The sequence below is a fragment of the Enoplosus armatus genome, chromosome 10 (assembly GCF_043641665.1).
Source record: "Enoplosus armatus isolate fEnoArm2 chromosome 10, fEnoArm2.hap1, whole genome shotgun sequence".
In the NCBI taxonomy this organism is placed as follows: Eukaryota; Metazoa; Chordata; class Actinopteri; order Centrarchiformes; family Enoplosidae; genus Enoplosus; species Enoplosus armatus.
The window spans coordinates 5,049,860-5,075,197 of NC_092189.1; the positions used below are offsets into that span (position 1 = coordinate 5,049,860).

The 25,338-nt window shown below is 43.7% G+C and overlaps 3 protein-coding genes across 3 annotated transcripts; 1 reads left to right on the plus strand and 2 right to left on the minus strand.

Annotated features, from left to right (window-relative positions):
- Positions 1-283: 283 nt before the first annotated feature.
- Positions 284-9,313, minus strand: pld7 (phospholipase D family, member 7). The gene is given in 14 exon segments (XM_070913787.1): positions 284-486; positions 1,176-1,275; positions 1,363-1,528; positions 1,876-2,015; positions 2,237-2,440; positions 2,985-3,112; positions 3,319-3,433; positions 3,529-3,709; positions 4,002-4,189; positions 4,409-5,071; positions 5,073-5,158; positions 5,230-5,371; positions 8,512-8,619; positions 9,151-9,313. Coding segments are annotated over 14 exon segments (2,553 nt in total). The 5' UTR covers positions 9,280-9,313.
- A 331-nt stretch (positions 9,314-9,644) lies between these two features.
- gpr137 (G protein-coupled receptor 137) lies at positions 9,645-14,849 on the plus strand. Its single transcript, XM_070913166.1, has 8 exons — positions 9,645-9,693; positions 10,690-11,161; positions 11,517-11,566; positions 11,722-11,944; positions 12,512-12,661; positions 12,745-12,870; positions 12,955-13,073; positions 13,839-14,849. Exons 2-8 carry the CDS (start codon positions 10,781-10,783, stop codon positions 13,933-13,935), a joined length of 1,146 nt encoding a protein of 381 aa, XP_070769267.1. The 5' UTR covers positions 9,645-9,693; positions 10,690-10,780; the 3' UTR covers positions 13,936-14,849.
- Positions 14,850-16,497: 1,648 nt separating this feature from the next.
- On the minus strand, positions 16,498-25,200 carry syvn1 (synovial apoptosis inhibitor 1, synoviolin). The gene is made up of 16 exons (XM_070913290.1): positions 25,059-25,200; positions 22,893-23,044; positions 22,658-22,750; positions 22,393-22,545; positions 22,029-22,077; positions 21,364-21,467; positions 20,798-20,924; positions 20,581-20,680; positions 20,282-20,347; positions 19,768-19,884; positions 19,403-19,560; positions 18,715-18,861; positions 18,362-18,502; positions 17,840-18,023; positions 17,611-17,726; positions 16,498-17,527 (listed from the first exon to the last, which is right to left on the minus strand). The coding sequence occupies exons 2-16, from the start codon at positions 23,022-23,024 to the stop codon at positions 17,310-17,312; spliced, it is 1,905 nt and encodes a 634-aa protein (XP_070769391.1). The 5' UTR covers positions 23,025-23,044; positions 25,059-25,200; the 3' UTR covers positions 16,498-17,309.
- Positions 25,201-25,338: the final 138 nt, after the last annotated feature.

Sequence of the window (25,338 nt, forward strand, 5' to 3'; positions counted from 1 at the left end):
TAAAATAAATTGCACAAAGCAAGTTCCCTTGCGCCTTAACTCATGTAGGAAAATTGTCAGAACAACACAGGAGTATAAAAATAACACGTTTTGAAACAAAATATAAAAAACGCAATTATATACAAAGAAACAGGCAGCCAAGTCAGGAAACAGCAATAAAATAGCCTGTGTTCATTCACACAGTACAGCAAGCGGATTCTACATAAGTAAAATAAAGTTCAAGTGGCAGGAGCAAGCAAGATGCTCATCTACAATGCAATGTACTTTACTGAACAGCAAACCCTCAGTGTGGGCCTCGAGGGCAGACGTCCACATCGCCAACAGAGAGAGCGCTGGCATACTGAGACGTCCAGTCTCTACGGAAGAGCTCCTCTGCTTGGCTCTGCAGCGTCTCTTGGCCTTTGTTGACCTCAGAGCCGGTCTGGTTCACCACCAAGCCCACACCAGCTGTCTGGGTGAAGTAGTTCTCCGACCAGTTGGACGTCCCTGTGAACGTGGAAACCAGTCACGTCAGTTAGATTCCATGACACTCTCAAACATCGAACATTATACTCTCACCTCATTAAAGAAAATATGTACTAAACGCTAAAAAGCAATCATGTTAGCTGCATGAAACAACATCTATGATTCTTTCCCACAGAGTGGAGGACCTTCATATGAATGGTAAAGGGTTATTTACTCACTCAGTGTTTGGAATAGTTTTTGGGGTCTATAAAATTAGAGGATTATGAACCAGCTAAAACCCTGAACTGTCAAAAGCAGGTCAAAGCAAAATGTTGTTGCAGCCTGTCCTCGATCTTATAAAGACATTTCTGTCTATAACTGAGTCCTAAAAAAGCGCATTTTGAGGTGCATTAAGAATATTTAAACCTATTTAAAATCAACTTGTTTTTTTTGTTGTTTGACTAAAATGACTTGAAGAGGGAGATTTCTTTCATGTTTTAGAAGCTAATCATATGGTGTGAAGAGTCCTCAAAATAAGCAGAATTACTAGTAATTGTAAAGTTGTAAACAATATTTTTAGTATAAAGTTGCATGAAATGAAAACATCTCAAAACTGTACTTGAGTAAATCTACTTGTATTCCACCTCTGAGCCTGTCACAGTCACAGGGGACATTTTGTTGTCTGAAGGGTCAGAGCAGGTCTGAATACGTAGTAAGTGGAAACAGCGTACCTATGTAGACCACTCTGTCTGTGACCATGTACTTGGCGTGATTGACTCGTGCAAAGGGAATCTTCATCTGCTCTGCTGTTGAAGGCACTGTAAATATTTTCTGCATACAAACACAAACACAACAGGAGTTTAGGGTGCATCACCTAGTCTGTTAAGATGTCTTAGGAAATAAAACCTCCCAACGTACCACGTCAATGTCACATTTCAGCGGGGGCCTGTTGAGCACCAGCAGTGACTGCAGGAAGGTGAACATGGGGGCCGGTGAGTGCTTCCAGCAGCTGACCAGGAGTCTTACCTGTACCTCTCTGGTGCAGGCGGCAGCACGCAGGGCAGAGTCGATGGCGGGCCAGAACCTGACAGAGAGGGGGGGACCAACACTATGTCTGAGGTGCTAACGAGGGACACATGGGGACACATTACAGGACCGATCAGCCTTCTTCCAGTTAGACACGTTTCCAGCATTTTTATCAGGGTCCAGACCCTTTTAACTAGTCTATATCTATTTACAGGACATCATGCATTGCATTGCATTATGTGTTACTGAAATACATGAACTTGAATAACATGAGTCGACACAAATGTTTAATACATTATTCTGTATGGGGAATCTGTTAGTGTCTGGTGATGAACATGCCCAGGGTTGTAACAATGCAGCTGGGAATATTGGTGGGTCTCTGTGAGTTGAGTGGCGAGTCGTCACCTGAGTGGCTCTGTGTACTGAGACAGAGGGAGGTAATCCATGACGGAGACGTAAACGAACTTCTGGGCGTCCTCGATGACAGACAGGATGGTGGACAGATCGTCGGAGCGGCCGCGGGCGGAGATCTGCGGTGGGGCACTCTGCAGGAAACAGACGTAGCACAGGAGGTGAGGTGATCATGGGAGGAGCCCGAGACAGGAGGAGGACTCTGTCACAGCTGGGTACACTCCTCGTCTCGTCCAGAATGTCACAAACACCCTTATATCAATATCACGTGACATTGAATTTTAAATACATCAAATCAAAGAGTTTTTAAAAGCACTCCTCTTGGAGGAAGCTTGTAGAGCAGTTCTGAACTTACAGACAGGTAGACCCGAGCAGGCACGCCATTGAACTTCAGGCGCAGGGGATTCTGGGAGCTGGACAGGGCGGAGAAACGAGCAGGCCAGTACGGCGGCAGGTAGCCATTGTTGGCGCCACCGATGCTCCAGTACACCCCGAAGATCCGAAAGGCATCCTGAGCCAGGCAGCTGCAGTCCTCCACCGACAGGCCGACCTCCTTCACCTTGGATTCAACAAAGCACACGGGACGCGTTCAGTCGGTCGCAGCCGCAACTATGAATGTGTTTGTATGCGAGCAGTGGCGGGGTCATCTGGGGCCTGCTCCAGGAAGCAGGTTTAATGACTCATCTGAAGGAATTTCCTGAGCACAACCTGATCTGGAAGCAGCACAATTACAGCATGTTGCTCCAGATGATCTTAGTCAATATATAGATGAGGAAAATGTATCACTCACTCGTCTGTTAGACTGAGTAGTACACCACCAGTCTGAAGCCAATCTCAAACCTGCTGTCTCACTGTAGCCTAGTCACTTTCACTTGTGTCTTAAAACAGAATAAACGCGTCTTACTGCTCAGTTACTTTTTGTCTTAAACCTAGACAGACGTTTTGTGTGTAGCCTGAGAGTCAGACTCCATTTAAGTGACTGGGACAAATCTACTGGACAGTATTGTAATCTTTAACCTCATCCTCCTCATGCAGGAGGCCGACGTGGGCTGCACATAATGAATGCTGAGTCTTATACAGATAGATGCTTCTCTCCGTTCTACCTGACTTAGAGAGCGCCAGTCCATGTTAGCGCTACCCAAGTAGAAATGCTTTTGATCCACCACCCACAGCTTGGTGTGGACAATGCCTCCAGTTACGGCCTTCAGGTCTACCTCTCTGACTTCTGCACCTGGAAAAAAAAACCCATAACACACATGATGAGAAATCACTGCAGAGTTTTAACCATCACAAAATATCCTGTTTTGAAAAACATAAGTCAGTTGATGACTGATAAATGTGTGCATTCTAATGATGTTGCCTAGTTCAGCTTTAGTTCACGGTGCACACATCGGAGAGGCGACACAACGTGCTCCCTACTGTCAGGTGATGGCGTACCTGTTGCAGCCAATTCTGCCGTATCTTGAGTTGAGGTCTGGGGGGCGTTGACGGCAATCTGGAGTTTCACAGCTTTGGATTCAAGTTTTTTAAGTTGCTCGAAGACCATTCTTCCCTTCAAAATATGTGGAAATAATATCATGCACATTAGAGGTTCAAGGGATTCAGGATATGCTGCATCATGACACCAGGGCATGCCGCTGAACTAACCTGAGAGTCAGAGGAGTCGGCGAACTCCAAATCGCTGCCTTGTAGAGTGAAGTAGAAAGCAGCGATGTGTACCGAGCTGTTGGCCTTGTCCAGCAGACGAAGCCAGCTGTCTGCGATGCTCTGTCTGAACGAGGGAGGAGACTCGTAGAGGCCCACAGGGATGCTCTCCACCAGATGCACTCTAAACAAAGGAGAGGGAAACTAAAGCTACAACAACCACTTACACACCAAACAGAATTCATCTCAAAGTAGAAGAGCTTGCATGACATTTCTTCCGCTGCTCATAAGTCAGCTTAAAAACAGCAAAACGAACACAAAGTTTGGTGCATTCACACTCAGATAACTGTACATGAGAAGGTGAAAAGATAACAAACTCACAAAGTTCAGCGTGTAATTGTCATGATAAGGTACATTTCACAATTTCTTATTTTTGTCAAAGCAAACTGCTCAAAAAGAACAAAACTGATTCATACCGACAATCAGTGCTGCAGGGCTCTGGTATGAAGCCAAAGCCCTCCAACATGTGCAGTTCCAGCTGAGCTGTGAGCTGAGCCACAGACATGGGAAGCCCATAGTGCCAAACGTGCTGGCCAAAACCCCCTAGAAGCAGCAAGGTGGTGGGCAGGAAGCAGAAGAGGGCAAAACTGGAGCATCCTGAGCTCTGCAAAACAGGAGGAGAACAATTTGAACTTGTGAACAAATGGGTTAAGTTATGTTCACAGCTTTGAGACTGGGAAGCAGCCTGTGTTGCATGCCACAGCTGTTACTGCAGGGTGTGGTGAAATTCCTTTTTGTATGACTGACTCCGTTGAGACCACCAAGAAAACAGTAGGACTGATATCAGTGCTTTCTATGAGGGAAGTAGAACAACACAACCCACCTTGGCTGACTTGGTTGATGCGGCTTTGGCAGGCTTCTCTGGTGCTACAGGAGAGGTGGATTCATCCATACTGGCTCTTTCCTCTGAAAGATCTGCAAACTTCGACTGGCTTACAGGCGGTTCATGATGCTCCCTCACCTCCCCTCCACCTGCCAAATCATCCTCGCATTCAACGTCTGATGAAGATCTGCTGTCCTTTAATTCAAGTGTGTTCATCGGTTCTGTCTCCCACGGCGGCTCTTCGTCCATTATAGCCTCCTCTTGGCTGACCTCAGGTGTGTGAACGATCTCTGCAGACTCTGACTTCTCAGTATCTCCAGAGTCAGTGATCCTACTTTGAACCTTTTTAACCTCAACATCATACTTCTCGTCTGTGTCTTCCTGTGGCTTCTGGTTGACCGAGCCCTCCTGTGGAAGGCGAGATACGGCGGCATCTGGCACAGTGTCAGCCTCTACTTCGAACGCTTTGTTCTGGTGGTGCTCTGGTAAATGTAGCTCCGACCCTCGCTCCGGTCTGAGGGCAGGCCTGGGGCTGACAGTCACAGGAGGGCACTGCACAGACTCAGACAAACTCCAGCTCTTGGGTGCAGTAAATAGGGAACTATGGGCTGTTGGAGTGGCTTGTTCCGTGCTGATGAATGGAGAAGGGGCCTCGAAGCCGATTTTGGGGATGCGGATGGATGGCAGGGGGAGTGCTGTTTCTCTGACATCGGGCGGCTTGGACTTCTCCACACTTCCACTTCCAGCTTTCTCAGGGGGCGGACCCACATGGACAGGGGTATCTTTTTTGAGAACAGGCAGCTCCGTGTTCTGGCTCGCACTGCTAGGCCGTTTCAGGAAAGTCGGGATCCTGGAGACGGGTTTGCCTTTGCGGCTCATGTCTTCTTTCTCCTCGAGCTCTTTTTTCGCAGCCTTGTCGTCAGCCCAGAGACGGTCCAGCACAACGCTGCAATGCTTCAGTTCCTGAGGAAGACAGAACTCCATTAGAAAAAACATGCACCCAGTGTGACTGAATAACATCATGACAATACCCTTAGTTGCACATAACACCAAAATACCTTTAAAAAAGCTAGCTTTTAAAACATGTTGAAACTAACTATCCTCTAGCCTTTTGTATCTTGATGCTGTTTAACAAGAATACTATAACACAGTGTATCACCTCCAGAGGCGTCTGTTGCACTGCAATAGCTAGAATAGCCACACCTATTCAAATGAGCTCTCCTGTCTGATACTCCTCAGCATGGCTGCCACAGACTGTTTAACATGTTGCCAGGGACGTCAGTATTTGTTTATGAACATGGCGTGAGTGTAACCATGGCTACAGTGCCATTTAACTTTACATTCTGATGGTCAGTCAAAGCTGAACGTTCAACTTGCTTTGCACCGATATTTCACGGCGACCATCTTTCATTATTCCAAAATAAGATGGATGCCCAGGATGGTTCATCAGGGTGGGGCCAGTCGACTGGTCACATTTCTGTGTACTGCTGCATTAATTCTACAACAAGATATATTGTAGTCCTCCCATAAACAATAACTACTGACATGGAACTCATTTCCAAACAGTGTTTAATTTACTTTATATTGAATGTGAAGGCAACTAAATGTCACTTTTAATATTTTCTCCAATGTTTTTTTTGTACTTGTTTTTCTACTTTCAGGGTTGCCACTTACAGTGCATCCGGAAAGTATTCACAGCGCTTCACTTTTTCCACATTTTGTTATGTTGCAGCCTTATACCAAAATGGATTAAATTCATTTTTTTCCTCAAAATTCTACACACAACACCCCATAATGACAACGTGAAAAAAGTTTATTTGAGATTTTTGCAAATTTATTAAAAATAAAAAACCTGAGAAATCACATGTACATAAGTATTCACAGCCTTTGCTCAATACTTTGTTGATGCACCTTTGGCAGCAATTACAGCCTCAAGTCTTTTTGAATATGATGCCACAAGCTTGGCACACCTATCTTTGGGCAGTTTCACCCATTCCTCTTTGCAGCACCTCTCAAGCTCCATCAGGTTGGATGGGAAGCGTCGGTGCACAGCCATTTTCAGATCTCTCCAGAGATGTTCAATCGGATTCAAGTCTGGGCTCTGGCTGGGCCACTCAAGGACATTCACAGAGTTGTCCTGAAGCCACTCCTTTGATATCTTGGCTGTGTGCTTAGGGTCGTTGTCCTGCTGAAAGATAAACCGTCGCCCCAGTCTGAGGTCAAGAGCGCTCTGGAGCAGGTTTTCATCCAGGATGTCTCTGTACTTTGCTGCATTCATCTTTCCCTCTATCCTGACTAGTCTCCCAGTTCCTGCCGCTGAAAAACATCCCCACAGCATGATGCTGCCACCACCATGCTTCACTGTAGGGATGGTATTGGCCTGGTGATGAGCGGTGCCTGGTTTCCTCCAAACGTGACGCCTGGCATTCACACCAAAGAGTTCAATCTTTGCCTCATCAGACCAGAGAATTTTGTTTCTCATGGTCTGAGAGTCCTTCAGGTGCCTTTTGGCAAACTCCAGGCGGGCTGCTATGTGCCTTTTACTAAGGAGTGGCTTCCGTCTGGCCACTCTACCATACAGGCCTGATTGGTGGATTGCTGCAGAGATGGTTGTCCTTCTGGAAGGTTCTCCTCTCTCCACAGAGGAACTCTGGAGCTCTGACAGAGTGACCATCGGGTTCTTGGTCACCTCCCTGACTAAGGCCCTTCTCCCCCGATTACTCAGTTTAGATGGCCGGCCAGCTCTAGGAAGAGTCCTGGTGGTTCCGAACTTCTTCCACTTACGGACGATGGAGGCCACTGTGCTCATTGGGACCTTCAAAGCAGCAGAAATTTTTCTGTAACCTTCCCCAGATTTGTGCCTCGAGACAATCCTGTCTCGGAGGTCTACAGACAATTCCTTTGACTTCATGCTTGGTTTGTGCTCTGACATGCACTGTCAACTGTGGGACCTTATATAGACAGGTGTGTGCCTTTCCAAATCATGTCCAATCAACTGAATTTACCACAGGTGGACTCCAATTAAGCTGCAGAAACATCTCAAGGATGATCAGTGGAAACAGGATGCACCTGAGCTCAATTTTGAGCTTCATGGCAAAGGCTGTGAATACTTATGTACATGTGATTTCTTAGTTTTTTATTTTTAATAAATTTGCAAAAATGTCAAAAAAACTTTTTTCACATTGTCATTATGGGGTGTTGTGTGTAGAATTTTGAGGAAAAAAATTAATTTAATCCATTTTGGAATAAGGGTGTAACATAACAAAATGTGGAAAAAGTGAAGCGCCGTGAATACTTTCCGGATGCACTGTATACCGATATATCTGCAGTAAGTTAATACCGGCTGATAGGTCAGTCTAGCTTTATACATTTTATGAATTTCACCCTTCATAACAGTGAGGCACTCTGTGACATCTGCTCTTGAAAGGCCTAACATTGTCAAAGATGTACCTGTAACAGCAAATAGGTGAGCAGATGTGCAATAAGGAAAGTCATGTCTAGTCATTTTTAATTAAATTCTCATATATCTTTGATGTATACATGTTTTATACTTATTCTTTCAAACAGATTTATTTCTTTTGTTAGATAGATGTTCAAAAATTGCTGCTATTTGTATTGTTACAATCATCTTAAATCATAATATAGGTTTTTTGTCCAACGGTAAAATATCAGGCAAAAAAATAATAACCAAATTTAAGGGATTCTTGGTGTTTACATTATGTGATAATGATAGAAACAAATATTAGCCAATATATAAACCCACAAATACTGATGTTGATGTTGGCTTAAAAACTCCAGTATAGGTTGGGTTGTCTTGTTTATATGTAAATAACTAACTCATTTACTTCTCTACAAGCAGGCTAAGGGAGATTAAAGCACTTCCACACTAGCCTGCCAATGTTTCCTGGTGTAGATTACATGCTGCTGCACACACAGCACAACAAAGAGTTATTTCTCTCACCACCTGGCTGTAGAAACAAGAGGTGTGCCACACCCATGCATCCTACTGTAGGAAGCAATGTCTTTTCAGGCCTATACAAAACATCTCTTGGAAAGAGGGTGTGTTTGTTTGGGGTTTTCTGTAAGGGTGAATTATAGACTACCGTCACACCAGCCTCCTCAGCAGTTTCCTCCTCCAGCTCAGCAGGGGGACTTAGCTGTCGCTCCATCACTTGGCTCTGGACAGACTCAGAGTCTGACTCATCTGACTCCTGACAGGACAAGATCGGTTACACGATACAGTAAACAGGGAGGAAACGGCACTGCAATCATCAGTTATACATTCCACAATGTGAGACATAAGGACGTGTGTATCGGCTGCATAGTCACCATGCCAAAGGCAAAAGTAAAGGAGAAAAATTATATAAAAAGGACATATGTTTTGTCATCCTCTTCACGTATAAACAAACAAACTTACCATGATGCAGTAACTTGCTAGGTAACGTTAGTAAGTTTTGGCTGGGCGCAGGGGTTCCCACTCACGGTGCAGTTTTTAGCTCTTAACAGTTATGCTAACAAGCTAAATTTAGCAAATATCACACACGTTAAAGTGATAATAGCAGTAATATACGACAGTTTAAGGTGGGCTGGTTTCTGTATAGCCCTTCCTTGAGTGTTTTTCTCGGGTTAGCCAGCTAACGTCGCTGCCGTTTACGTTAGCGAGCAAGCTACGTGGCCGACTGTGAAGTTTTTCAGCGGTGGAGGAAGAGGAGGCGGAAAAGCTGAGTAATAAAAATACCCACCTCGTACGCAGTCCTCCCGTGCGGGCGGGTCGACCTTCTTCTCGCTGTCACCGGTGTTGTGTCCCGTGACTCTACCTCGCTTGCCTGACTGGAGTGGATGGATTTTCTGGATCGCAGTACCATCGGCATCTTGGACCGCTTTAATAATGCAGCACCTTCGTCATACGCGATTAACGGACGGGACGGAGCGTAAACAGCAGTAACGTTTGTCTGCAGTTCTGATGCGAGCCCACCGTGATAAACGGCTAATGCCGAGCTGTGTTAAACAAAACTTGCACTGAACAGCTACTAGAGTTATCAAAACACATTTCTCAGTGACCTACAAAACAAACGGAACGTTTAATGTGGTTTGAACGCGCCGTCCTTCTCAAAACAAGTAAACAACAAATTGAAGAAACCGCGATTTCCTGTCAGCGCTGATTGGTGGTTGAAATCCAAACAGTGGCTCCGCCTATCAGACGTTACGCACATCACTCAATACGGAAGTAAGGGATTACCGTCGTCCGCTGCGTACCCTGGAGCTTGATGTCCACTCAAAATAAGGTCTGTTATTGTCGTTCAGTGATTACTGACAGCTTAAACATGTCAAGGTTTTGTGAGCAAGCAAAATATAAATCGGTGACAGCTCAGATAGTTGACATTCGCTTTAATTAACAAAGTTAGCGTTACTTTCAGTTAGCTTAGCCGTTGTTGAGCAGCCTGAACGGAACATGACCGGTTGTTTATGTTCCAAAGACCAAGGTAAAGACATACGTTAGAGCTAGCTGGGTTAACTACTGAGTTTCAAAGGTCACTGAAAAATACTCAGGGCACATGAAAACCAGTACAATATAACACAATCAAATAACATAACACAGTATGCTGCATTACTGAAGTTTGAAATGTTGATGTCTGTCGAAAATGAATATTTGTGCTGTTGAATAGATAAATGTATGTTTTTGTATCCACTCCTGTTAAGTGGCGGGACAGCCAGCCACACCATAATAGTTTCAGTCAATGGACAGGATGACACAGCTGGGGAAAGTATCCACATAGTCATAGTCATACATCATTGTGATTATATCATGGGATTGTCGTTACATTGTCAATAATGGTGAACAGATTTTTAAAGTTAGATATCTCCTTGAATTCGTTCTGAAATACTCAAGAATGCACCTGGACATGAAAGTTGCTGTTCGCCTTTCCTTCAACATCCAGTCCAGTGTGAAGAATAGCAGCTAGATAACTTCAAATGGGATTTGCCAGATCTAAACCCATACTTTGATTTATATTATTATTGGATATTGCAGAATCAGATGTTATAATATTTGACTTCATTACCTGATGTTGATAAATAATCGCAATTTATGATTTTATTTGAGTTGATGCACAAATTCGATGAAAACAAAAACATTGCCCACAGCTGTGTATATAGTGTCACAGTATGTATCGTCCGACCATGGGAGTGTTATCAAGATATACTCTTTTCCTCCATATTGCCCATCTCCTGCTCACTGTTCATGACCTGCTGACCTCTTGTGATCATGTTCCTGCCTCCAGGTCTCCCATGTGAACTCATCAGGCTGAGAGGAGAAGGTTTGGCACTTTCTCTGTGATGAAGGACTGTTAGTCAGTCCCGTCAGTACTCCATATGGAAGCCCCGGTCACAGCTGCCCCTCCGCCCAACTCCTCCACCCTGCCTACGCCGGTCCCCCTGCGTCCGGCCGTCGCCCCCTCGGTCCAGCTCGGCTTCACTATCCTCTACACCTCTCTGTACGCCGGACTGTTCCTGGTGGTGTACGTCCAGCTCTGGCTTCTCTACCTCTACAGACACAAAAGATGGAGCTACCAGAGTGTCTTTCTGTTCCTCTGCCTGCTCTGGGCTGCCCTCCGCACTACGCTGTTCTCCTTTTACTTCTGTAACGCTCTGGAGGCCAACCACCTACCTGTTGCAGTCTACTGGCTGCTCTACTGCTTCCCCGTCTGTCTGCAGTTCTTCACTCTCAGCCTTATTAACCTGTATTTTACTCAGGTAAGACCGGGGTGAACGGGACAGGGGTTATTTTCTTGAAGCTAGGACACAGCAGCTGCAATATGGGAGGAAACACTGATGGAAATAGACAAAGGGATTATAAAAAGAACTGGTCTGATACCACCGAAGTGAAAGGGCTTCATGTCTTAATTGAAAGGAAAAGTAAAAAATCAAGCCCTCCTTAAACCTTTTAGAGTATCAAGGTATTTACATAATGTTTGAGCAGGGGAATTCCTTTCAGTAGCTGCCAAACAGCTATTACAGTTGTATCAAGATGCATTTCTTTTGCTTTCAGTTTCATTCTTAATGTTTGATTTGTCTGTTTACTCTGTTGCTTATTTCTCTTGTACCACAGGTGTTACTCAAAGTGAGAGAGACTTACAGCTCAGAAGTGGACAGAGGACTGTAAGTTTCACTCCACAGTAAAGACTAAGCCCTTTTTGCATTTAGAATAATACTGTACCAGGCTTCTGTTCTGAACCCTGATTATCTTGATTAAGCCTCCAAACACCATATGACTACTAATCCATTGGTCACTCTGGCTTCCATGTCTTCTTCAGGTGGCTGGCACGGTGCATGTATGGCACACTGAGCGCCATCTTCTTCTGCGTCAACGTGGTCTGTGCGGCCCTTGGGGACCGAGGCGAGCGGACCTGGAATCTGGTCCTGGCTCGAGTTCTAGTCAACGACCTGCTCTTCATCCTGGATGCGGTGTTGCTGGCCGCCCTGTTGTTGCTCCTGACCAGACACTCGCGCTCCACCAGCCCCTACTTGATCAGCAAGGTTGGCCAAGCGTCGGTCTCGGGAGTGATGTGCAAATGATCCAGTGCAGGAGTGATTTTATTTTGAGTAAAATAACTAGTTAAAGGGGCACTCCACCGATTTTACACATCAAGATTAGTTCACTCCTCATCCAAGTCCTACTGAGAGAACAGTTGTATAATGTGTTCTGTGGTTCTAGAGGAGGTCTGTCAAGAAAATGACCCCAGTTACATCACTATGACATCGTCAGGGTTATCTCAGCTTGGGCTCAGATACATTTATAACAGGACTGCCTCACAAACTGGAGGTGTGGAGTTTGAAAGACGTGGGCCCAATGAGTCTAAGGGAGGGTCTGATGAAAGGTAATATTGAGTTGCATTATGGGAATTGTAGGATCCAGCATTTTTTGAATGCTAATGCTAAAAGTCAGGATATCTATTTGAACCATTTTTTCCTAACCCTAGTCCCCCAACTTTATGGAAGTGTAATACAAATCACTGAGTACGCCTTTAAACGTAAGCCACCTCTTACCCTCCTCTGTGATTCTGATGGTTCTCCAGGCTAACAGTGCCTTTCTTTTCTGACCAGGGGACCACAGTGTGCCGTACAGCAGCGCTGGGAGCAGCAGTGATCTTGTTGTTTGCCAGTCGAGCCTGCTACAACCTGACAGTCCTCATTCTGTCTCAGAGCCACCGGGTGGAGTCATTTAACTTTGACTGGTACAACGTCTCTGACCAGGTAATCCTCTAATGTCTCAGAACATCACGATGACTTTGAGAGCCATGGCCAGTACAGTAACCCTTGCGTGTGTTTGTTTGTAGGCTGACTTACGTAGTGAGCTGGGCGACAGGGGCTACCTGGCCTTCGGCACCATCCTCTTCATATGGGAGCTGCTCCCAACCAGTCTACTCATCCTCATCTTCAGAGTACGCCGGCCTGCTCACGAGGTAGTAGAAACTGCACTGGATGTCAACTCAGTAAAGAAATTGGTATTATTATTTCAACCTGTGTTTTTCTTCTGGTTCTCACAGAGCAGCAGCATGGCCATCAACAACAGGGTCCTACCTCGTCCATATTTCTTTGATGACCCTCAAGGCAGCGATGAGGATGCACCCGTTCCATGGGCACGCAGTTCACATCCACACTCAAGGTACTGTTATTATAGACTGTCTGAGCTGAAATGATCAGTCAATTAATCAGTCAATCAACAGAAAGTTATTTGACAAGTATACTTGTATTCAGGTATTTTTATTTTACGCAGGGCTGCAAATAACAATGATTTCAGTTGATTAACCTGCAGACTATTTTCACAATGAATCGATTAATCAGTTGGATGATGAAATGGTGAAAAATGGCCATCACAGTTTCTCGGAGCTGAAACTGACATGTTTAAATTACTTGCTTTGTCCGACCAACTGTCAAAAACTCAAAGGTATTCACTTTACTGAGATAGAAAACTTAGGAAAACAGCAAGTGTTCACATTTGAAAGAGAATTTTTGGCATTTTTGCTTAATAAACTGATTAAAACTAAATGATTAATCGATTATCCAAATTGTTGCAGACTACTTTCCTGTTGGCTGACTAAGTGATTACTTGTTTCAGCTATAATTTGATATCATCGTAAGTTAAATATCTTTGGGGTGTGGACAAAACAAAACTTTTGAGGACCTCCATCTTGAAAAGAAATGTTTCTCTGGGTTTTAAAGTTGCAAGTTTTAAAATATATATCATAATGTAAGGGCCTTAATAAATCTAGAGCAGATAAATAAAGTGAAGTGCGTCTTGGTACACTGTTCGGCGTATGTTCCGATGTTGTTTTGAGAGAATTTCCAACTGAAACCACATCAGAATCCTCAAACATTTCACAGTGGGAACAGCTGTCATCTGTTCCTCCTCTTCTCGCTCTTGTTTCAGCTGGTACGGATCAGAGACCGCCCCTCTCCTGTTCGCCAGCAATCCTCCAGACCAGAGCCACCAGCACCACTCGTTTTACTCCACCCCCCAGACCTGACCCTGACCCGACTCCTCACCGCTATCAGGGTTGACGTGTCCTTGATGACAAACCACACACAGCTACCAGCCAGTAGTAACCCCCCCGCCCCTCTCTGACAGCAGTTTTTGCACTGAAAACCTCAGGAACCATCACCAAACAGTGAACATGCACCTTTTTTTATAGTTTTTGAACAGAGAATATATTTAAATCTTTCGTAGATCCAAGGGAACAAAAACGTGGTGGAGTGATCTCCTTTATAAAAGTTAAGCTGAGCTTTAGTCACAATTTGTTAGCTTGTTTTAAAGAAGTCAGTGTCCAGTTGTGGATAAAACAAGGTAAACTAGCTCCTACAATTCCTGAGAATGGCACATTTAGCTTCGTTAGCATTCCTTATTGAATTAACACTCGTAATGCAACGTAGTTCATCAGCCTGCAGCATGTGATGACTTTTTGTAACAACCTCTGACGATACAAATTAGCAGGTTTTTCCAAAAGGTAACTTTCCCCTTACACTGTTTACAAGTGTGCAGGAAACACAAATGATCAACTGACTCTTTTGGCATTTGGTTTCTTTAAAACCAGTAATGTCTTTTGACACCTTTCTAATCTCAGACCTTTACATTGCTGCGGGTATTGACATTGCTGACTTGTTGTTTTTAGGCCTCTTCAGGGCCACTGTCTGCTAATTCTTTTGGTTTGAATGTTACATTTGCAAAGAGCTCATCATTTTAATGTTTCATAACAAGTTGATTTGGATTCTTATTCCCTTCCTGTATAATTGTATTTTGATCGAAGTTTAACTTATTTTATATCTTTTAATTGTAGTTAAAAATCAAATGTTCTTGTCCTTACTGGAATGAGGCGACTCGCTCACCAGTGGCTTTGACTGATATTTACTATGTAAACAAACCAATAAAAAAACTTAAAAATGAGCTTGTTCAGCTTGTTGTTAAGCAGAAAACCCATGTGGTGGTAAACCAATGTTTTTACATGTTTTAGACCGTTCACTGCAAACTGCCAGAATGTTTTAGATTGTTAAATATATCCATTGGTGAACATCAGGTCTACTTTTGTTTTTGTCTTTCATTTTATTGTTGAATAATACTTAAGTACAAATTAAAAAAAAAAAAATCTCTTCACTCTTTCATCTGCACCACCTTCCTACTGGTTACGCTTTATTTTACGGGTTTGTGGTTTCTACATAATTTCCAAGGACATTTCCCGGAAAGAGCAATGTCATTTGGTACTAATTATATGGAAAATATTTTGATTGGTACACACAGGTAAGCTGAACATAAAAAATAATTTTGAAAAATGTGTAAAAGAAAACATGACTCAACATTTATGGGTTTCCAATCATAAATGAATGAAAATCTACTTGGGTTTACAAAGAGCTTTCCTTTAAAGGAAAGTCCTATTTTCCCTATAATTGGCACCAAAACACATCCAGGAAACTTCCTGGGAAATGATAGACCTGTACGATAAAGCATTGCTTAACAAAAGTGACATTACTTTTACAGCAATAAAAGCAGATATGATAATTACTGAGACGGATAACACTGGGGAACACAATTTTTGGGGCGGCGGCTGTTTTTAACTAATTTTTGGGTGCGGAATCCAAAACTGATCTCAGTTTTTCTCTATCACGTCAAGTTTTTGAACTATAGGATCCCCGTTTTCTTAAAAAATATGAAAAATACTGTACTTTACAGATATGTGTGTGATAGTACTGACCTATTGGGAGCTGCACACACCTCTCACCGCACTGTCTCAATTGTGACTGCACAAACAAGTTGCCACGTAGCTGTAGATGAGTCCAATCGTAATCAGCTGGCAAGTCTCACTACAGCTAATCAGTGGAATTTTGCTTATCTGGAGGGTAAGCTGTGGAGAAAAAACTTGATGTGCTAGAAAAAAACTGACTGCAATTTTGGAATCAGCGTGCCAATTTTAGTTTTAATCAGCATAAAAATCTAACTCAACAGAATTTTTTTTTCAAATTGTTCCCCAGTGTAATCTGTCCCATTTCATGTTTTTGCAAAATGATTTTTAACATGTTGTGAAATTAGTGGAAACCAGAGGCTAACTCTAAAACATACAGGAATTATAACTGGGCTAAATGTAAGAATAACTTCAAATACACCCTCTGAGGAAACCTTCAAATGTACAATGGATCCACTACAAAAGGTACATTTTGCCCCATTTTAAATCGGTCAAATTAGTTTAGTAGAGCACATAAAAAATGACAAAAACGTCACATTTGTTCTTTGAAGAACTCCACAGAAAATTCCACCACACCGTGCACTGTGCAGTTTGGTCTGTTACACTAGTTGACACTGTGTGAAACACGTGTGTATTTGACGGCATTATATTGTTAGGCAGTGGTTCACGACCTTTTTGGCTTGTGACCCTTTAATACAGGTTAAGGCCTCAGCGTGGACAGTTATGAATTTATTTACGAGTTGTGTTTTTTAAAATTAAAATAAAAGTAGAAATTAATTAAAAAAAACATAATAAAAAGAGGTCAAAATATCCAGTATTTCACTTGGAAAGAAATAGGGAAAAGTAAGAAAACAAACATCATTTTGTAACAGATGTAACTTTTCCTTTAATCATCTTGTGACAACTCAGATTCATGATGGGACCCTTCGGGGGGTCCCGACCCCCAGACCCACCTCTATGGCATCAGTTTGTGAACATACAAATCAATATACATGTTGCGCCGCTGCCATATCAGTCGAACAGTTTATTCTGCATTATGTACAGATCATCCTATTAAAACTCTTTATACAGTATGTACACATTCAAATAAATCAGTATATTACAACGTCTGCAGTGGCAACAGAAGAGTGATGGATGTTAAAAGGAAAAGAAAAGCCAAAGCCGAAACAGTTGATCAGCTTCCCTTCACTGGATGTGACCCTGATCCAGGTGCTGAGCGGCATGTTGACGTGGTGAATGGGACCACCTTTATACTGAAGAGAGCTGAATTAAACAAAAATCAAAAGTGCAGGCAAAGACCTCACCGACAGTAAAACTACTAAACACAAATCCAAACACTGTCTCTCTCACACTGACCGAATAAAACCTGATTCCACCTGATTCAACTTTCTAACACCTGCAGTACTCTTATTGCAGTAGTCAATCTGGGAGGGGTGGGGGTGGGGGTGGGGCAAAAAACAAAGTCGTGCTATTGCTTTCCGACACAGAAACAGTCCAGATAAGCGGTAAAGATCATTGCGTCTCCCGGTAGCCTGAGTCCAACTCGACACAGTTAGAAACCTGAGCCTGTGGAAGGCGAGAGCCACGAGGACGAGAGGCAATGAGGAGCCGAGAGCAACGATCAGCTCAGAGTTCCTGTTGGTCCAGAGCAATATGTCAGAGCGCGTGGATCAGTTGTCTGGAGGGGGTGAAGACGATGAGGAGGATGATGTTGCGGTCTCTAACTTGCGAAGGCGGCGGCGCCTCAGCTCAGCGGCGTTGGGCTCTCCGTCCTCATCCCCCTCCGCCGCCTCTCCTTCGTCCGGCTTTTCTCTGCTTTCCGTGTCCGAGGCGGCGGAGGTGGAGTCAGCTGGCTGAGAGGACACCGTGGCTCCATCCGCCTGCTCAGCTGGAAACGGACAAAAAAATATCACATCAGGGTCCCAGGTTTTTTGGATTGAATCGTCTTGGTTGTCTTTGTAGTTTACTTACAGCTGGGAGAGTCCTTCTCCTGGCTGGGACTGTCCGTGCTGCTGCCAGCTGCAGGAGGTGAAGCAGCGCTGTTTGTCCCGCTGGCTTCTCCAGCGCCGCCCTCCGCCCGGGGAGGACTGTGGAGAGCACAGGACAATGAAGCATTCCCTTAACTCTTAGAACAACACAAGTCACATTTCAAGATTCAAGCTTTATTTGTCAGAAGTTCAACTAGGGAAGGTTCGGTTACGTGAGTGTGGCGACGGTGCTGAGGTAGTGGTGGATGTTGAGCATGGCGGCGTCCAGCAGGGTGTGGATGTTCTGGAGACACTGCAGCCGGGCCTCGAGGCCCCGCCGGCCCTCCGCCTCCAGCTCCCTCAGCTCTTCCTCCGACAGCCGGGACAGAGACGGAGGAGGAGGAGGCATTGATGACACTGGGGGAGAGGAGAGGAGGGGCAACACTCAGCTACAACACCACTGACATGAGCTCACGGAACTTTATGTGGAACTACTACATGTGTTTCCTTGTGTGACGCACTTTTGAAAAAGCTTCAGTGTAGTAAATTGTATTTATACAGCACTTCCTTACACAAAGGCTGATAGAAGAAGTAAGACATTATTAATCACCAACATGACTCTTCTTTTACAGAAGAGTGGCATGACAGCAGGGTGGAGGAGGTTAACCTCCAGCTCACTCCACTTTCTTACTTCCCCATCTTTCTGCTTATTTTCTGCAACAGTCTGCGAGACGGTACAGGCAGTTAGTGCTTACCAAAGGGAGGAGGTGGTGGCATGGGCAGCCATGGTGCAGTGGGGAAGGGAGGAGGGGGGAAGGAGAAGGGGAAGCCTGGGATTCCTGATCCCGGAGCAGCAGCAGCGGTGTCTGCAGTGGACGAGGTGGGCTGGCTGGAACCTGATGAGAAAAAAAACGCACAGCATTTAGGGTAGGTGTCAAGCCAACAGAAAATAAAATAAATCAACAACACGGGTGTACTGGTGAAGACATATCTTAAACAAGGAATTGACAGACTGTTTTATAGTATTAGGATTGAGTTTATTTTCCTTTTCGTTGTGTTGAAAATTAGGGTGGCTAATTTGCTGCAGGAGAGCATGAGGTATCCTTACCAGCTGCTTGTGTAGCCTCTGTGCTGCTTTGAGGTGCATCAGCAGCACCAGGAGCTGCAGCTGCTGCAGCAGGAGGAGGCACTGCGGGGAAGGGACCCCAGAAGGGGAAGATGCCAGGAGGAAAGCCAGGTAACATGCCTGGGGCCACTGGAGAGGAAACAGAACACACAAGATCCTTACCAACCCTGGAGCAGGCTCCAACTATGCATTTAAAAACATATTTAATATGCTCTGCAAAGTGGTCAACATGACCGGTACTTGCTAATTGACCACTTTCTCAAAACGTAAAGCCACTATGGGCAGAGTTTGAAAGTGTGCGACAGCATCATTTTTCACCAGGATTGTCTAATTTTGGCACAGAAATGTTCAACTAACCATGTGAAGATGTTGCAGTACAGATGTTACTACATGAAGTGGCTTTAAGCCCATGAATGGAAACAGTCCTGATAGCAGTATGTATAAAGGTACATTATGCCCCAGTGAAACATTACTATCATTATTGGAATGTGTGGTATTGCACAAGTTGTTTCAAAGGCATTGTTCCGCTCTGGTTTACTCCTGTACAGTGTCTGTTTTTCAGCTGTGGGTGCCCACATGACAATAATGCGGGCGTAGGCAGGCTTCATGTAGTGCTGGTAGAAACAGGAAGACGGGAGTTGTGTTCATGTGCACTGGCTCTGACTCTCACCATTGGCAGGTGGGGCTGCTGGGGCGTTGGCGGGGGCTGCGGGAGCAGGGGGCGGGGCCTGGGCCGGGGCCGGAGTCTGATTGTTATTGGATGCACGGAGGACGTCCATGCGACAGGTGGGGCAGGTCTGCTGCCTCTGGAACCAGGAGCGCAGGCAGCTGTGGGGAGGGAAGGAGGGCGACACATTATTTGACGCACTACAAGAACAAACAAATAGCGACCTTTAAAACACAATGCAAAGTTTTGTTTTAAATCACTGACTTGTTATCTGCTTAAATACAGGAACTGTGTGAAACAACCTGTCTGACATCCACGTTGTTTTGTTTGTTTGCAGTCTGGAATTTTCCTGCCGAGTCAGGACTTACCTGGAGTGGAAAATGTGATTGCAAGGTAGTTTCTTAGCTCCGGTGACCATTTCCTCGCGACAGATGATACAGACGTTGTCAGAGGCCTGCAGATCTTCAGGAGTAGCATCAGGGTATCTGGACATGGGCATCTTATTAGCTAAGGTTTTATCTGTTTCGTCTGTCTACATGTATTGGCAAATATCCCCGGCTAAAGATGACAAACATCACAGAATACCTCTTGAAAGAGGATCTTATAGACGAAAAAAAACCACTAACTAACCAAACATAATGTGTACACATGGCTCAACACCTAAGATGCATATCAGACAAATTACATAGGTTTGTGACAACTTGAGTAAGAGCTATATGGAGATATAATAGATCTGTTTATAGGCCATAGTCCATGTCATTAAATGAGAATTAAAATCCCACCTGACCATGTTTTGCCAAACCAAATAATATATAAATGAATCTGGGAAATAATGATTTTTGCAAATACAATATGGTGCAATCAGGACAAGCTTATACTCACAGTGTATTCATGTTGCGGATGGCTCTCCGAGACATTATAGCATCTGTTACAGCTTTCTTGAACTGCCTGAGAGGACAAGGGAGACAAAACCAAACTCAAAACATGCCTTAAATACGAATTCAAAATATCCAGTGACCCAAAATTATATTCAATCTGTGTGTAAAAAAATAAAATAAAAAAGCCACTTAAAATACCAAATAACATAGTCAAGATCATCTGACCTATAACAACAGACAGTAGAGTAGTGGAAGTAACAAAAACATAATATAACTTCATCACACAAACGCAAAACTGCTGACCTCATAGCCAGATACATGGGGCGAATGGCGAACAGCGGGAAGGTGTGGACCTTTATCATGATGGTCATGAAGGCGATGTACAGGAGCACTTTGATGAAACCTGGAATAAATACAAATGTGTGAGCACGACTGCCACCATATCGTCATAACTAAGGGAAAAAAACAAAAACAAAAACGATTCCAGCATCACATTTTGAACTACAGCTGAATACAGTACCCGTAAAGAGCTCGGTGTAGAGCATGTAGACAGCCTTGTTGTCCCAGGGATTCTCACTCTGCAGGTCAATAGTGTGCAGGAGGTACTTGATGAAGGTCGTCAGCACCATGGTCAGCAGGATGGCGTACTGAGGGGCACACAGAGGAGATATCCTACTGAAAACACTGGTGTCCATTGTTGTGTGTGCATGTTAGCAAGTGCAAAGCCTTGTGAAAGGATTAAAGTAAGAGGCTGTGGTGAAGCAATGAGGGGTTCCATTTCCAATGTATCGGTTTTTTATTATTATTTTTGTATTATTTGTAATTGCCTGATTTTATTTGCCTCATTGCCTCCTGAAACATTTTAATCCTGCTTCAACCATGTACACAACTTTGTAGCTTTGATTTGAAAAGTGCAGCATTAATAACGTTTATGAACATTTGTTCTTATGTTTCACAAAAAGAGGACCGGTGCTCACCACTACTAACACGTCTAATGACCACAAATAAAAGGAATCAGCCCGTCAAAGCAGAATGAGGGATTACACTGTTGAAATGACCAAAGATTGTGTGACAAGCGTGACAAACCTCAAATCCAAACACAAGCTGGACTGAGGCTCCTCGGGTAATGATGCTGTGACAAGCATGGTTGACAAACAGGAAGTCCAGGACACCCAGCAGTCCCATGAGAGCTGCAGGAAATAAAGAACAACACTTGTGTGAGGGGGGGGGGGGGTCGCAGTACCTACATGTAGAAGCTCCACAGAAACGTAGAAAACAATACCTTTGTGCACTCAGGACATAAAGATGTTCACTGATTTTTTTTAAGTATCTGATGGACAGTTATTTTAAAACTTTAATAGCCTCTGGGCCTGATTCTGGATACCAAACTGGAAATGGCGCCCTGATGGAGCCACCAGCTGTCCTGAAATCAAATACAGTGGGCAGGATGTCATCAAAAGGCCACTTAGATCGCTGCTAGTTACGTCCGACAAGATGACTGAAGGAGTGGATTTTGTCTGTTAATGTCAGCCCTTCTGGTGTTCTGTCGTGGGGCTCCATCAGACCGTGGCGCACCTGGCCTCATGTGCAAACAGCAATGATTTGCATACAGTTTCATTCAGCCTTAAGACTTGTTTTACAAGTAGAATAAATAAGACAGAAAGAGATAGAGACAGAAGTCAAAGATAAAAAAAAAAATGCCAACACAGAAAGGCGGGAAGAATGACGTGGTGCTGATAACGTGTACTTACATAATACTCTCAAGTGAAACACGCAGGATATGTTTGGACTCCGCTCCATCTGACAGAAAAAGGATATAAAAAAACAAAACAAAAAAAAACAACAGAAAAAACATTATTTACATGTTACTTAAAACACGCACAGTTTTAGTTGAAAATGTATGGCATAGTAAGAGGCCTTTACACTGAATCTGTAGCTGAATTATCAGTTGCAAAATGTCAAATGACAATGTTTGTTCAACTCTGGTATGCAGCCTTGGCCACACATCATCTGTCACATCCTTTGTCCCATGTTTCCCTTCTACCCTTTAAACAATGTCCTATATACACTGAAAACTGTGTAAGATGAGGAAGTAGTTTCTCTGTCATCACTCACAAAGTCCACCCGGTCCTCAGCCAGCCAGTGGAAGCACTTAAGGAAGAGCAGGAGGGTGAAGAGGGCGACAAAGCGAGGGGAGAAGTCATCCCTGAACACAGTGAACGCCAGGCACGTCTCGGTCACCGCGTACCAGGAGCGCTCAATGAGATGCTGAACGCACATAAACAAAGAGGCTGATTAGACACTGTTGTCATTTATAACTGAGACCACGAACTCAATATTAATGTGAATGTGTGAGTAGTAAATATGAACAGAAGTCTACCTCCATTTCTGCAGCCCTTAGCTGTCCAAAGAACACCTTCCGCATGAACTTTCCCAGCAGAAACACCAACACAAAGGCCTGAATGTACAACACCTGATACCAGAAGCAAAACAGAAACAAAATGTGTCACAATGTCACTGCCATGGCCTCAAATCCAAGGTGATCAAGATGGGTAAAATATTCAAATGATTTAAGCCAAACTCGAGACTTGACTTGACTTTAGCGCTGCTCTTACCGCCATGCTGGGGCTGCTCTTGGTGAGGTAGACCACAGTTGGGTAGAACTGGTGTTTGAGGAGGTAAGCATGGGCCACCACAGCCCCAGTCAGTGCCAGACTGGTGGCAGTCACCAAGGCTGCTCGTACCATTGTGGACTCAGCTACAGATGCTGTGGAGGGAAAGCAGATGACGGGAGAAAAAAAAAAGAAGAAGACTTGTTACATGTGAAAGCTGACTGATGTAGCAGAGCAACATGCAAATAAAGAGCAGCTCTTTGCTGGAAACTGATCATTCTGGTCAGACACCTCTCTGCAATGTTCTCACACAGATATGTGCAGCAAAACAGCTTCATATAATTATCTACAAAAGCATTACTCAAAACACGTGGTCGCAAAACTATGACAGCCTGTCAGTTATACGTAATGAGACTTCTGCTCTGCAAATAAATGAAGAAAATGTTGGAAAATCATGTCGTCCTGTTCACCATCTCTCTCAATTTATAAATGGGGCCTATCACCCCAGCAAGCCTAACCTTTATATAATCATAAAGATATAATAATAATAATAATAATACAAAAGATTATATATAAAATATGATATGATATTTGGGGAGGGTCTGTTTGCTGTAAGGGGCTGGCCCTGTCTCTTTCAAATGCGTGTCACAGAGCGCGGATAACTGACACTAACTGAGAAATACATGTCAGGGTTACCATCTGCTTACAATCCAACCACATCTTAACGATTTCTTTTTGTTGCCATTCATGTTGCTGCTTGCAAGTTATGCATTAACTCTGTTCTGGCATTCAAACAACAAACAGAAAAACATTCAGTGTTGACATGGGCCATTTCCAGAAGATTAGTCAAATATAAGTACCAGATATGTCTCAACATACAATTGCCAGGATTTCATTTTATAATCACGAGAGCCATTTCTGTATCAATTACTGGCCATTTTGTTGATTAGCACAAATAAACAGAAATGGTCCAGTCCTCTGACAATGATACCTAGGTGAGGACAATAGACAAAACCAGGAGAAATTGAGCATCTCACCAATACAATACAAAAAAAACGACACTGTTCAGTTAGTCCATGTATATATCATGTCTCATATCTAAGACAACACACATGTAATTTGGACTGAACATGTGGAAATCTCACTAATGCAAAGTAGTATTTTCAAAACTCAAAAACAAACGATCGGCTCCAGTGGAAGCACTGCAATTCAAATGCTCAAATGCCAAATGTTTGTTACTGGTTGGGGCAGCATACTTGTGGTGTTTATGTTGCCCTGTGTTTCAAACAAACAGTGTAAAGTTTTCCTCCAGGGTTTCACTATAACCACACTTGTTCTCAAATGTTAACTACAGGTAGTTAAGAGACAGAAAGCCTTCAGGGCTGTCAACCTGCCAGGTGAACAAAAAGGGGTGAGTTTGAGACTGGATCCAAAGTGTGAATCCCTACTACAAATAACCCTTTAAAATTTGCATTTTAAGTTTAGTAATGGGACAAAGAAAAATATAACTTTGTACAATATTCTGTTGGCATTTTTGCTAAAAAATAACGGATATGTGAAAGGCTACAACTGATACAGCATCAACTTACAATAGCCTCTAAATCAGTGGAGTATCATGTGAATATGGTTAGTGATTTTCATTTGGCCGGACAACAGAACTCAGTGTATCATACCTCAATGTAGATGAAGTGCTTGCTTGGTTTTATTTTCTCCTCATTGATGCTAAACAGTAAAGTGCACTTGGTCCGCATTGTGTCCACTCCCACTGTTGCAACTACAGCATCATTCCCTCCTATGCTACATTTCTCACATTGAAAGCAACACAATAAATTAGCTAATCTCTTATTACCGAAAACCAACATTTACCTCCCTGGAGAAGAGGGAGCTCTGTTAGCTAACTTAGCTCGCTGACATTAAAGCTACCAAGGTAAAATGAAGTCTCAGAAATCCGACCAATCTTTGAGAGCTTTCCAAGAAAGAGAGAACCTTAAGTAAGCTAGTTACATACTTTTCAAAAAGCTAAATACATATTTGTTTGTTTTAGTAACGTTACTTTACTCCAGAGGCTACCTAACTGTCAAAGACAGGTAATTAGCTTAGCTAACGAGTTAGCTAACGTTAGCTAGCTAGCTGGTAACGTTACAGCTGTCAGGACTCTGCGGGACTCACCGACTCGATGTCTGCGGAAGACTTGCTCCTTGGTTAATTTGACGGATGTCTCCTTGCCTGCTAAACTCTCTGTTTTCTTACCAGCTACTCCATTTCGATCGTTTCACAGTAGCCTCTCTACAATATTAATTATCCTCGCCCCTCTTCGTCTGGCTACGTGTTTATCTTTGGCTTGCTTCTTGGGAGCCACCTCACATCCGGCTGCGACGGTAATTTGACGCAAGAGCAATTTGAGGCGTCACTGACAAGTTCCTTGTTTTCTGTCAGTTTCTTGGTGTAA